At 49.8% G+C, this 13,287-nt stretch overlaps 1 protein-coding gene across 1 annotated transcript in view; it reads right to left on the bottom strand.

The window, feature by feature from the left end:
* sh3tc2 (SH3 domain and tetratricopeptide repeats 2) overlaps positions 1–12,458 on the bottom strand; it is a 33,442-nt gene extending 20,984 nt beyond the window's left edge. The window contains exons 1-6 of the mRNA XM_088933423.1: positions 12,275–12,458; positions 11,040–11,210; positions 10,831–10,927; positions 9,821–9,872; positions 2,775–2,970; positions 579–740 (exon numbers count right to left, since the gene is read on the bottom strand). Of these exons, the coding sequence (XP_088789549.1) occupies positions 579–740; positions 2,775–2,970; positions 9,821–9,872; positions 10,831–10,927; positions 11,040–11,210; positions 12,275–12,458 (862 nt within the window). The remainder of the gene's footprint in view (positions 1–578; positions 741–2,774; positions 2,971–9,820; positions 9,873–10,830; positions 10,928–11,039; positions 11,211–12,274) is intronic.
* Positions 12,459–13,287: the final 829 nt, after the last annotated feature.

Raw genomic sequence — 13,287 nt, forward strand, 5'->3', positions numbered from 1 at the left:
GGAATGAAAGATAACATACTTCTGTGTTGAATCCTTTTAACACAAGTAGGATCTGATGTTGGATGCAGTGCTTTCTAAACGGATTCAGACCCTGGCACGGTTTTCACATTACTGTTGCCTTAAAGCTTTGCAGTCATGACACTTGGAAGAAGCAGTTAATACCTGCCACTGTATAAACACAACCTACTCCACATTCGAAACAAACAAAAAAAAAGGATATAAATGAAAATGGAAAAGTCATAATTGCAAAAAAATTGAAATCCTTTGCTGCGCAAACCTGTATTAAATTAGGTGCACAAAATTGCCCTAACGGGCCACTCCATTAGTTGAGTGGCCTCTGTGATAATAGTGGCTCATGATTTTACAGATTAAATGCACCTGTCTCTGCAAACTCCCACGGTCAGGTAGTGAATTTCAAGGATTTGAAGACCGCGGGGAGTTTCAAAACAGCTCACGGCAAAGGTTGTTTAAAGACACAGATCGGCAGAAGGATTTCAAAGAACATTTCAAAGTATCGCTAATATCTCTTCGGGCGTGATGAAGTCAGTCATTAAGACACTGCTTGGATCAGGCTGTACCTCCAATCTGAAACACTTGGGCAAAGAGGAGAGTGGCTAGCGATGCCACCGCGCGGCCATCAGCGACTATGAAAGAGGTCCAGAGTCCAGCAGCTGAGATGGGAGAAAGAGTCCATCCATCAACGATGTCTTGGTCACTCCAGAAAGCAGGCTTGTAAGGAACTGAAAGAAAAAATCGTCTCACACCCAGCATGGGATTTGCAACCAAGGACCTCAGTGATACTGCAAACATGTGGCGAACGTTTGTGTGGAAAGACAAGACAAAATGGAACTTTTAAAAGCAAAGCGTCACATCTGACGCAAATCAAACACCAAGTCAACATCATGCTTACTGTTGGGCATCATCTTGTAGTTCTACCTCATTGGCAGGGAAGGAGAAGCTTGTCAAGGCTATTGGGAACATACATGGAGCAAAGTACTGGAAAGTCTTTTGGGTGAAACCTATTTCAGACGTCAAACTGGACGTGTCCTTTCAGGAGGACACTGATCCAAAGCGACACTGGAGCGGCTTAAGGATGAGAAGGCGTTTGTCCCCGAGCGGTCCAGTCACTGCCCTGACTGAAACCCTCTTGAGAATCTGGGGAAAGAACCTGCTGTCTGTACGTGAGCAGAAAAACCGCTCCAAGCTTGTGTGCAAAGACTGAAACAAAAAGCTTTTGGTTGTTATACTGTCAGAGGTGCTTCCACCATAAGTATGAGTCTGAATACTTCCACAATCAACATAATTCAGTTTTTTTCTCTTTATTTTGTGCTGATTAGTCTAACCTTATTTATTCAGCTGTATTTGATCATACCCTTAGAAGTTTCCTAATTCACGTTTTGAGTAAAATATACAGTTTTCAAAAATCTGTAAGCATCATTCTGTAATTTCACTACTTTTTGGGAGTTTGTGATCCACTGCGCAGCTACGATGTTGAAGCCAACGGTGTTTTGTTTCGTTTTTTCAAGAAACGTCTGGATGGGTTCCTCCAGTCAGGGCAGGAGACAGTTACGTACACAAAGAGATGCGGGGGTGTGGAGCAAGTTTCCCACCCGCTTGGTTGAAGCCGATACCCTGCATTCTCCCAAGGAAAGGATTGGATGCCAGCACCTCTGCCTTCGTCCTGCTCGGAAATCTGTGTCGAAGGCAAAAATGGAGCCGTCCTGCAGACAGAACCTGCCCCCAGTCACTGAGAAGCCGAACAATAGCGGCGCGCCGAGCAGCTGAGACGCTCTCTGCCCTTCCTCTTGCTCAAGATTGCCTGCACAGCCTGGACGTGGCCTCTCTTTGCATTCTTTCGTCTTTTCCGCAGCAGGTCTAACAGGAAGCGCCGAGAGAAAAAAACACAAAAATCTACCCCCCCCAAACAAGCCTTTCCTTCTTTAACTTGATTACAGCTGCAGAGAACGAGCCCGTCCACAATCTGATCAAGATAGCAGGCTGGACTGTGTCACTGGTGCCCACTGTAATATCGTCCTCAGCGCAGATTACTGGTTATCTCCTCAGCCCCCCCATAGAGCAGCTTTACTGCCTGCTGCTGTAGTTTGTTTTGTTGAAAACACTCTACAGCACTTGTATTTATATCTAAACAGGCAGTGCAGACAGGAGGGAAAACATTTGAACGGCACTGACGGTCCAATGACAAATTCCAGGCTCTTGAAATCGAGGTAACCTTCATACTGTACAGTAGGTCATTCCTGCGTGAGCCCCTCTTAAACTGGTGCCACCGCTACTCGTGGATTCCCGCATCAACCAGTCATAGACACAGAAAACACAGTTTCTCACAGTGACTCTCTACTGTGTTTTTTAGTTAACAACAGGTTGACAGCAATCTAAAAAACGCGTGGCTATCAAGGCAAAGGGGGTTGTAATCTGAGTTGCGGTCTGTGCACTATGTTTAGAATTACCTTCCAAAGCCAGATTTCGTACTGGGTGCGTCTTAAAAAAACAGTGAACAGATTCATAGACAAATCTGATGACCCTGTAAACAACGCCTAACTTTTACCTTCTGACAGACGACAGTTTCATGACTCTGAGAGCTGCTTCGTTTCCTGCGCTACAAAGCGATACGCTGTGCGCCCTGCATTCCTTCGTGCGCGGAAAAGAGAAAGTGAAATCGCACTCCTCACTCCCTCCCATCTCTCTCAGAGTTATGCTCAACAGTTTCATAACTCCAGAAGGCACGAAAGAAAAAAAAAACTACAGGATCGACCAACCTCGGGCTTCTTTGCTCCCAGATGACAGCCGATTCCTCGTCCAGTTCTCTGTCAGCGCGTCGCCGCGGCCAGGCGGGCAGTTCCGCGGAGACGCGGCCGTGTCATTCTTGTCCGGTGTGTGTGAGCCGGACAGCCCGGCGGTGTCAGCGGACCCGGGAGCTGCTGACAAGAACTGGAACCCGTCGCACCGGCACAGCTAAACCCCTCCCCCGTCCTCGGGAGGAAAGTCGAAACCCTAAAAAAAAAAAAGCGTTATCTTAAAGGGAAGGAGGGAGGGCTTCCCTCCTGGCCTCTCGGAGAGCCGTGTGAGGCCAGTGACAAAGGCGCTCGGCGACACTCGCCGCTCTCCAGGTGAGAGCTCAGGTTTGAAACGGAAAGCAAGCGCCGCACAAGGATGTGATTTCCGAACTGAAACTGTTTGCCATTTAAGGAGGAAATTAAACTGTCTCACTTTCCTGGGTGCCCCCAAAAAACTTTGAACCCGGAAGCCGCCAGCGTAGCTTGAACATTTGAAGGAACACAAGATGTTACAGAACTGCTTATAATTAATAATTACTACTTCGAACGACTATAATAATAATAGTAGTAATAATAGTTTTATTCTTATTATTTTTATTATTACGAGTCCTGCATTCGTAATAAAGTCTGCACCCTTATTAAAACATCCCAATCATCATTATGTATGCAGTGCACATACATAATGTTGTTGTTATTATTATATTATATTTATATATAATATTTTTCTTATGACATAAAAGGTAAAAAATGTTCGGGCACAAACCTGTGCAGTTTTGCCCATATTTCCTGAAGCACTACAGTACAAACCTAGTTCAGGGGTCCCCAGTCCTGGAGGGTTAGTGTGTCTGCAGCAGGGGTCCCCAGTCCTGGAGGGTCAGTGTGTCTGCAGCAGGGGTCCCCAGTCCTGGAGGGTCAGGGTGTCTGCAGCAGGGGTCCCCAGTCCTGGTCCTGGAGGGTCAGGGTGTCTGCAGCAGGGGTCCCCAGTCCTGGAGGGTCAGGGTGTCTGCAGCAGGGGACCCCAGTCCTGGAGGGTCAGGGTGTCTGCAGCAGGGGTCCCCAGTCCTGGAGGGTCAGGGTGTCTGCAGCAGGGGTCCCCAGTCCTGGAGGGTCAGTGTGTCTGCAACAGGGGTCCCTAGTCCTGGAGGGTCAGGGTGTCTGCAGCAGGGGTCCCCAGTTCCAGTCCTGGAGGGTCAGTGTGTCTGCAGCAGGGGTCCCCAGTCCTGGTCCTGGAGGGTCAGGGTGTCTGCAGCAGGGGTCCCCAGTCCTGGAAGGTCAGTGTGTCTGCAGCAGGGGTCCCCAGTCCTGGAGGGTCAGGGTGTCTGCAGCAGAGGTCCCCAGTCCTGGTCCTGGAGGGTCAGGGTGTCTGCAGCAGGGGTCCCCAGTCCTGGAGAGTCAGGGTGTCTGCAGCAGGGGTCCCCAGTCCTGGAGGGTCAGGGTGTCTGCAGCAGGGGTCCCCAGTCCTGGAGGGTCAGTGTGTCTGCAACAGGGGTCCCCAGTCCTGGAGGGTCAGGGTGTCTGCAACAGGGGTCCCCAGTTCCAGTCCTGGAGGGTCAGTGTGTCTGCAGCAGGGGTCCCCAGTCCTGGTCCTGGAGGGTCAGGGTGTCTGCAGCAGGGGTCCCCAGTCCTGGAAGGTCAGTGTGTCTGCAGCAGGGGTCCCCAGTCCTGGAGGGGCAGGGTGTGTGCAGCAGGGGTCCCCAGTCCTGGAGGGTCAGGGTGTCTGCAGCAGGGGTCCCCAGTCCTGGAGGGTCAGTGTGTCTGCAACAGGGGTCCCCAGTCCTGGAGGGTCAGGGTGTCTGCAGCAGGGGTCCCCAGTTCCAGAGGATCAGTGTGTCTGCAGCAGGGGTCCCCAGTCCTGGAGGGTCAGTGTGTCTGCAGCAGGGGTCCCCAGTCCTGGAGGGTCAGGGTGTCTGCAGCAGGGGTCCCCAGTCCTGGAGGGTCAGGGTGTCTGCAGCAAGGGTCCCCAGTCCTGGAGGGTCAGGGTGTCTGCGGCAGAGGTCCCCAGTCCTGGAGGGTCAGGGTGTCTGCGGCAGGGGTCCCCAGTCCTGGAGGGTCAGGGTGTCTGCGGCAGGGGTCCTCAGTCCTGGAGGGTCAGGGTGTCTGCGGCAGGGGTCCCCAGTCCTGGAGGGTTAGTGTGTCTGCAGCAGGGGTCCCCAGTCCTGGAGGATCAGGGTGTCTGCAGCAGGGGTCCCCAGTCCTGGAGAGTCAGGGTGTCTGCAGCAGGAGTCCCCAGTCCTGGAGGGTCAGGGTGTCTGCAGCAGGGGTCCCCAGTCCTGGTCCTGGAGGGTCAGTGTGTCTGCAGCAGGGGTCCCCAGTCCTGGAGAGTCAGGGTGTCTGCAGCAGAGGTCCCCAGTCCTGGTCCTGGAGGGTCAGGGTGTCTGCAGCAGGGGTCCCCAGTCCTGGAGAGTCAGGGTGTCTGCAGCAGGGGTCCCCAGTCCTGGAGGGTCAGGGTGTCTGCAGCAGAGGTCCCCAGTCCTGGTCCTGGAGGGTCAGGGTGTCTGCAGCAGGGGTCCCCAGTCCTGGAGAGTCAGGGTGTCTGCAGCAGAGGTCCCCAGTCCTGGTCCTGGAGGGTCAGGGTGTCTGCAGCAGGGGTCCCCAGTCCTGGAGAGTCAGGGTGTCTGCAGCAGGGGTCCCCAGTCCTGGAGGGTCAGGGTGTCTGCAGGTTCTTCTGGTCTTTTTAAAGCAGCAGCTCCAGACCAGCTGGGAGAGGCTGCTAAACTGGTTATGTACAGTAAATAGAACTAACTGGGGTCATTACGAGCTGAGCTGGAATGAAAACCTGGAGATGTGCTGGCCTTCAGGGTGCCGGGATTAGACACCCCTGCTTTACAATGAGCGGGGATGAAAACTTGTTCCCGACCCAAACTCCGAAGGCACAATTTATGTCCAAATTGAACCAAGAGGGAATGTCTCTTGTTCGATTGATCTACAATGTAAGGCTCTCAAATCCATTTATTTCCTAACTGCTTTATCCAATTCACACAGCGGAGCTGGAGTCTGTCCCAGCAAGCACCGGGCACAAGGCAGGATGGGACACCAGTCCATTGCAGGGCGCAAATAGACACAGACACGCACATACGGTACTCACACCAGAGCCGGTTTTCCCAGAACTCTTTGAACTGTGGGAGGAAACTGAAGCCCCTGGAGGAAACTCTCCGGAACACAAGGAGAACATGCAAACTCCACATAGATAGCAAGGGCTGAACAAGTTCAATTGATCAAGTACTGTACTGTATGTGATTAAGCTGGGTGAAAACTCATCACGGCCCATCACAGTCACCTCAAATCACAAGTCAGGACAATTTAGGACAATTATGTCTATGTCCTAAACCCTCCCGTGGCCTGACTTCACATGTGAGCTGTGAACCCTGCCAAATCTGTGAAATATTCTTCTGTTTTCTCCACCAAGGGTAAGAAACTAAGAAGGAGGTATTTAACTATGGTTTGAAGCGGGGGATTGGAATCCTGAAGGATACATATGAAACATACTAGACACTGACACTCAGATCTTCAAGAGTGATCCCGAGACACCGGTCCTCAGGGCAGCGTTCAGGAGCTCACAGGAAATTTAAAAAATACAATACCGTATATGACATTTTCATGCTTCGACCACCAGCAAGTTTACCAGTTTCAAGGGGACAGTGATTTACTACTAGGAAGTAGGACTGTTCCCAAAAGGCCCTGGGCCTGGAACATGAGCTTTTTAAAAAAGAAGTAGAAAACACAAATGGGGGAACCAGAAGGCTTTTCGGAGAAAGTGTGTCAAGCAATTTCCCTTTCCTTTGAGGCAAAATTAAATGGGGAAGGTGACCTAGCATGTTTAGGGACTGACGTCCAAGACGAGCTTGCCTTCTAAACAATGTTAGCAATGTTTTCCCCATTTTGGGATGAGCGATCAGAAACTGAAAGACCCTTAAAATAACTACTTTTCACTCTTTAGGAGGAATGGAGGACACGACCAGACAAAGTTAGATGTGTTGTGTCCATCCACCCCTTAGGCATGCATTAGCAGTACACATGTGAGGACTGCATTCTCTACATTAAGCAAGGAGAATTTGTCCAGCTAAAAAACATACTGGACCAGAACTCTCATTAAGGTACACTCACATGAAGTCCTGCGATGATTAGGAGAAATCTTTAAAAAATGAAATATAAAGCCGTTTTAATGGAGTATTCGATTTTTTTTTTTCTGACTTAGTCACTAAGTGGCAGTGGGTTTAAGGCAGTGCTTCCCCACTGTGGACCACAGACCAGAGGTGGGCTGTGGAACGTCCACAGGTGTGAAGTGGAATCGGGAGAGATTGTGTTTAATCAGCACGGGTCCGGATCTGAAAGAGAGCAGCTCTTTCCAGCACTGAAAAGAAACCAAATATTTAACTGTTCTATTTCTAGTTGAAGTTCTAGTCCTCCACAAGTGAACTCACATCTTTCTCTTTTAAACTGCTGCTCGTTTTTCAGTTTTAATTTAATGCTATTAATAATCCTTATACTTATACTGTGCATTTCTGCACACCCCACTCAAACTGCTCCCCTCCACCACCAATGTGTCACCCCACCTGGATGGTGTGACGGCAGCCAGAGTGCACCAGTACACTCACCACACACCAGCTCTCAGTGGGGAGGAGAGCAGAGTGATGAAGCCAGTTCAGAGATGGGGATTATTAGGAGGCCATGAATGGTAAGGGCCATAGAGAAATTTGGCCAGGACACTTTAACTTACTTTTGACTGTGAACTAATAATAATTATAATAATAATAATTGCTTACACTTATATAGCACTTTTCTGGACACTCCACTCAAAGCGCTTTACAGGTAATGGGGTCTCCCCTCCACCACCAGCAGTGTGCAGCCCCACCTGGATGATGCGATGGCAGCCATAGTGCACCAGTACGCTCACCACACACCAGCTCTCAGTGGGGAGGAGAATCTAATGATGCCAGTTCATAGATGGGGATTATTAGGAGGCCATGATTGGTAAAGGCCAATGGAAAAGTTGGCCAGGACGCCGGGGTTACACCCCTACTCTCTTTGAGAAATTCCCTGGGATTTTTAATGACCACAGAGAGTCCGGACCTTGGCTTTAGGTTTTATCTGAAGGACGGTGCCTATTTTTACAGTACAGTGCCCTGTCACTATACTGGGGCATTAGGATCCACACAGACCACAGGGTGAGCATCCCCTACCGGTCCCACTGACACCTCTTCCAGTAGCAGCCTCAGCTTTCTCAGAAGGTCTCCCATCCAGGTACTGACCAGGCTCACACCTGCTGAGCTTCAGTGGGTCTGCCAGCTGTGAGCTGCAGGGTGATAGAGCTGCTGGCGATAACCATGTTGTGTGACGCAAGCTGAAAACGCCTGGGTACCCCTGGCTCAGATTGCCTCCTTTCTCCACGGCCACTGAGGCTGGTGATCCCAGCAAGGCAAGGCTGGGACGTGCTCGTAGCTTAGCATCCCCTGTGACACCTCCATTGTGCAAGCCTAAAAATAGACCCAACCTGAAAAATCCATTTCCCCTTCCGCGCTTAAAGTGTCTCTCTCCTCATGTCCACTGCACAAGTCATTAGCCCGCACGTGGGCCTGCGCCTAATTAAACCAATCTCCAGATTGTGCACTCTATTGTGCTGGAAATGGCGAAACAAGTCCGTTTCAGTGGCAACCCAGACGCCCCCTCTCTGACCCTCTGGGGAGTCTGGGGAGGGAGACAGACTCTCAGTCTGCAGGTTCTCTGGCATGATCCAAGGCACAGATGTTTCATCCCAGACCCCACCACTCTTTAATATAGTCTACTCCGAGTCTATAAATACAGCCATGCTTTCAAGAAACCTGCTAGCGATTAGTTGTGGGCAGGCTGCGTCTGCGAGAGGGCACTTATTATGGGAACGGTCTAGCCTGGCTGGGCTCAAAGGCGTGAGCAGAGGTTTCCCTTGTGAAACGTTGCTAGGGGAGGTTTGCAGGGTTCAGCCATAGTTACACAGCATAAGTGACCAGATATCTGACTGGATATCTGACCCTCACCATCCCATCTGCACAAGAGCGTCCAACCTGTCGCACCACTGCCTTCTTGCAGTGACATCCCTACGACATCCCTGTAATGGTCTAGCTCTACACTCTACACTTCTGTCATGCATTGGCATTGTTTTTTCCAAGGTTTGCATGCTTAACTTTGCTATACTGAATCTCTCCCTGTTTAACCATGTACTGATTGTGCTTTTATACCACAATTGCACAGTGCTGTGCTGCACTCCACTGTTGGAGAATAGTAGGAGGGAAGTAGCAGGGGAAACAGCCTGTGCCAATGTAACAGTCTGAAAGCAGGGTGCATTCAGAGGATGCCATAATTCCTTACTGTTGTTCTTCTGACAGCTACAAGATTTCACATTTAATTATGTATCCTAACATCCTGTTTGCCCTTTCTATTGCTTCCTCATATTGTCTAGATAGAAGTCACCCTGGTACCGTAGGTTGTTTCTGCTTGGAAAATACAAAGGACCTAAAATGAAATGTGAGATCAAGGCATGTTTTTTTTTTCAAAAATGGAAAAGTATTTCAGTCCTTAATCGTTCAGGACTTCTACCTTCGCTATAAACAGCATGAGCAATCCTTGTCTCCCGATTTGTTTTGTTGAGTTTTTCTGGTGTATGTCCTGCGGGCTAAAATCAGCTCTGTGGCAGATCCCGTGTTAAACGTTTTCCCAGCAGTCTAGAGCACAATCCCTCCTTTGCAGAGGGCTGGAGCCTGAGGCTGAGAAACAGTGCAGACTATGGCTTCGGCAGACAAACAGAGCAGTTTGTTGTATGAAAGACTTAGCAGTTGCATTGTCTTATAGTCAGCTGTTGAAACCGATGCCCAGAAAAGGACATCAGTATAGTGCTATATCGTACATATATGGAATACTGCTAATTTAATGTCGACATTCTTGCGTGTGTCTGGGAAAGTGTGCAATGCGTTTCTCAAATCTAACATCGATGGTCTGATGATCTGTCTCAACTTTACAGAACTTCCCCTTGCATCCATCCATCCATCATTTCTAACTGCTTCATCCAGTTCAGGGTCGAGTGTCACCAGCAGTTCTTTCTTCCGGGGCCTATGCAGACGACACAATCCGGAATAGTGAGGAAACACTAGCAAAGAGTCATGCAGGAGACGGGTATGGAGACAGGGGGCGTGTCCTAGGTGTGCAGGTGTCCAGGGGGAGTGAGTCCGGGGCGAACGATCCAAGACGAAGTCCAAACAGGAAACCAAAACAGAAGCATAAGTCCATGGCCAGGCGATCCATCCAGGGGATTAAAAACCAGGAACCGGGTCCGGACCGGAGGGGGGGATCAGGAACAGAAAGTTAAAACCATAACGGAGCCAGACGCAGCAGGACCTGGGCTCTCACGAAACGGAATTCAATGAAGAGCCTCGAGTGACGTCTGCGTCTGGCTTTTAAGGGGGAACTGAAGAGGGGCTGGAATAAGGAACAGGTGTGGGTAATGGGGCAGAACGAGGAAGGGCTGGAGCACCCTTAAGAGGAGGAGTAGCGATCGTGACATCAAGGGGAAGCTGGAGCCTATCCCAGCAAGCAACGGGTGCACGGCAGGGTACACCCTGGACGGGACGCCAGTCCATCACAGGGCCACGCAGACACACACGCTAACACTGGGGCCAATTTTTCACCGAAGCCAGTTAATCTACCAGAATATCTTTGGACTGTGGGAGGAAACTGGTGCACCTGGAGGAAACCCATGAACATGAGGAGAACATATAGACTCCACACGGACAGCACCCGGGGTCCAGAATTGAACCCAGAGCCCCGGCGCTGTGAGGCAGCTGTCGTCCTCCGTACCACACTTCTTTTTCAAAAACATCTTCAAGAAGCGCTCCAGCTTTGTCGCATTTGATATCATCACTATTGCTGTTCCTGAAAATAAAGCATGATGTGCTGTGTGCCTCTACAGATGTTTACGTGAAGCTGGCTGGACAGTAACGCATTCTCTGTTCACAAAGGAGAGTGCTTTCGCTGGGCAGTGAGCGCCGGCAGCTCACAGTTAAACACGTGCCTGTGGTGTTTGCTGGGCTGGGCTGGGTCAGGCCGCTGGTCCCTGAGGCCCATAGAGGGCCCATTCTGTCTCCGCAGCTCAGCAGTCAGACAGTCCTCTGGGGCAGAGCAACTCCGTGATGTCACCGCGGACCACTCAAGGGGGCACAAGCAGAGGACAGAGCTGTGATTGATCCAGAAGAGTCGGAGTCACAGCACCACGCTCTGCACCTTTAAAGACGGGAGCCTGTCCGGAGTAGCAGCTGGGGGCCCTCCGAGGAAAACCCTGAGGTCTCTGTGTCTTCCTGTTATTCAGAGTCGTGTTTTCTGACAGCCTGAGTCCATTTACACAACCTGTTTCACAGTATTGTTTCCCCTGTGTGTTGTTTCTCGATGTAGCAGCTAGAATGGCAGACAGAATACTCCTGCTTAGGCACTTTACAATATTTACACTGCATACAGATGTACTGGATGGCCCCCCAGCTCTTAATTGTGTTGCAATAATTAGCTAACCTGAACAAGGCGCAATTCCAAGCCACTGTAACAGATAACACACATAACCGGCATTTATAAAAGGCAGAAGTAACAGCCTTTACTGTAAATCCGTGTATCACAGTAGGTGATCACACGCCGGGGCCTCCAACAGGGGTGTAGCATGCCTGACATAGCTACAACCAGACAAATATCTCCTCGGCCAAGAACTGCTAACAAGGAAGGTGTGTAGTCGTGGCCCACACCACTGTCCCACAGCTCTTGGGTCCTGGGTTCACTTCATGCCTGGGATACCTTCTGTGTGGAGTTCGCACGTTGTCCACAACAGTATTCTCCTACACCCATTCTCCTCACCCACTGCGATCCCAGGCCCGTGGGATACTGAGCTAATGGTAAATGTACTGAAGGCAACAGCACATGACTTTTGTACATTAGCACGTGTGGTTTTGTACATTAGTGCCTACATAACACAACTGTCAGAAATGACACAATTACATACCAATATGAGCTTTAAATCCAGCAGAACACCCATAGTAACTAATGTATAACAGTTATTTATACAGCATGATATAACACAATTTCAAGCACGCTAGTACCGTAAATGCTTATGCTAGCTCCTTAAATAAAGTTTTGTAATGCAATTATTATCAGTAGTATAATGTTCAATGAAGAACAATTCTGCAATCAATTGACTTTATTAAAGAAGTAGGACAGAATCAACCACACATTTGCATTCGACTATAGTTTATTAGCAGCCAGAGTAAGTAACCTTTGCTCATCAGCAAGTAAAAATCTAACGTTATGTTCTAGATTTAGACGCAGACAACATATACAGTAAATAAGGAAATATTGAAGCTTTACTTTTTTGCAGTATTCTTCCACTACTTTAATAACATATTGAAAATCCGACAGAAAAAAAAACGAGAATTGGATTGCAGTATTGTAATCCTTACGGAAAGTGTATTAGCACGCACACGCATTCTGCAGCGCGCTCGCGGAGGCTGCCCGAGACAGACTGGAGCGGTAGACGGCAGAGCCGCGCGCAGAGCCCATTGTTGCCCACATCCCCGCATTGTCGCGCTCTCCCGGCTCATTGTTCCGCAGGGCGCTGCTCCCTGTGAAAGCAAGGGCTTGCTCCTGTACCCCGGGCATCCCCATTGCGATATGGAGTCCATTTCAGCACAGGGATCTTGCTGTTTTCTTTTATATATAATAATAAACTGGGGGTTCAGTCCTCCTGCAGCTCCACAGCACACAGATCAGGGGAGGAGAGAGAAACTGGACGAGACCAGAGTGGGGTTCAGTCCTCCTGCAGCCCCACGACACACAGATCAGGGGAGGAGAGAGAAACTGTACAAGACCAGAGTGGGGTTCAGTCCTCCTGCAGCCCCACGACACACAGATCAGGGGAGGAGAGAGAAACTGGACGAGACCAGAGTGGGGTTCAGTCCTCCTGCAGCCCCACGACACACAGATCAGGGGAGGAGAGAGAAACTGTACAAGACCAGAGTGGGGTTCAAGCCTCCTGCAGCCCCACGACACACAGATCAGGGGAGGAGAGAGAAACTGTACAAGACCAGAGTGGGGTTCAGTCCTTCTGCAGCTCCACAGCACACAGATCAGGGGAGGAGAGAGAAGCTGCTTCATCAGCTGAATTAAGGGAGTCTTTAGGGAGGACAGATTGTACAGGACTAGAATGGAGTTAAACAACTGCATCTCCTACAGCACAGAGGCACCAGGCTCCATACTGGGACAATGGTTTTATGGCAATTCAGGTCCACAGGAAAGAGCGCCACCTACTGGTCCACCAACACCACTTACAGCAGCAACCTGGTCTTCTGCTAATAACCTTATTATTATAAACAGTTATTTATTGATAGTTTATTCTTACTATGGCCCCTTTCATGTTGGCATTCAATCGTTTTAGAAAGTTAGAGGGAAGTATAGGTTTTCAGATTTGGAGAGGCTTGAGAACACAACATGCATT

The sequence above is a fragment of the Atractosteus spatula genome, chromosome 14 (assembly GCF_055471065.1).
Source record: "Atractosteus spatula isolate fAtrSpa1 chromosome 14, fAtrSpa1.hap1, whole genome shotgun sequence".
Taxonomy (NCBI): Eukaryota; Metazoa; Chordata; class Actinopteri; order Semionotiformes; family Lepisosteidae; genus Atractosteus; species Atractosteus spatula.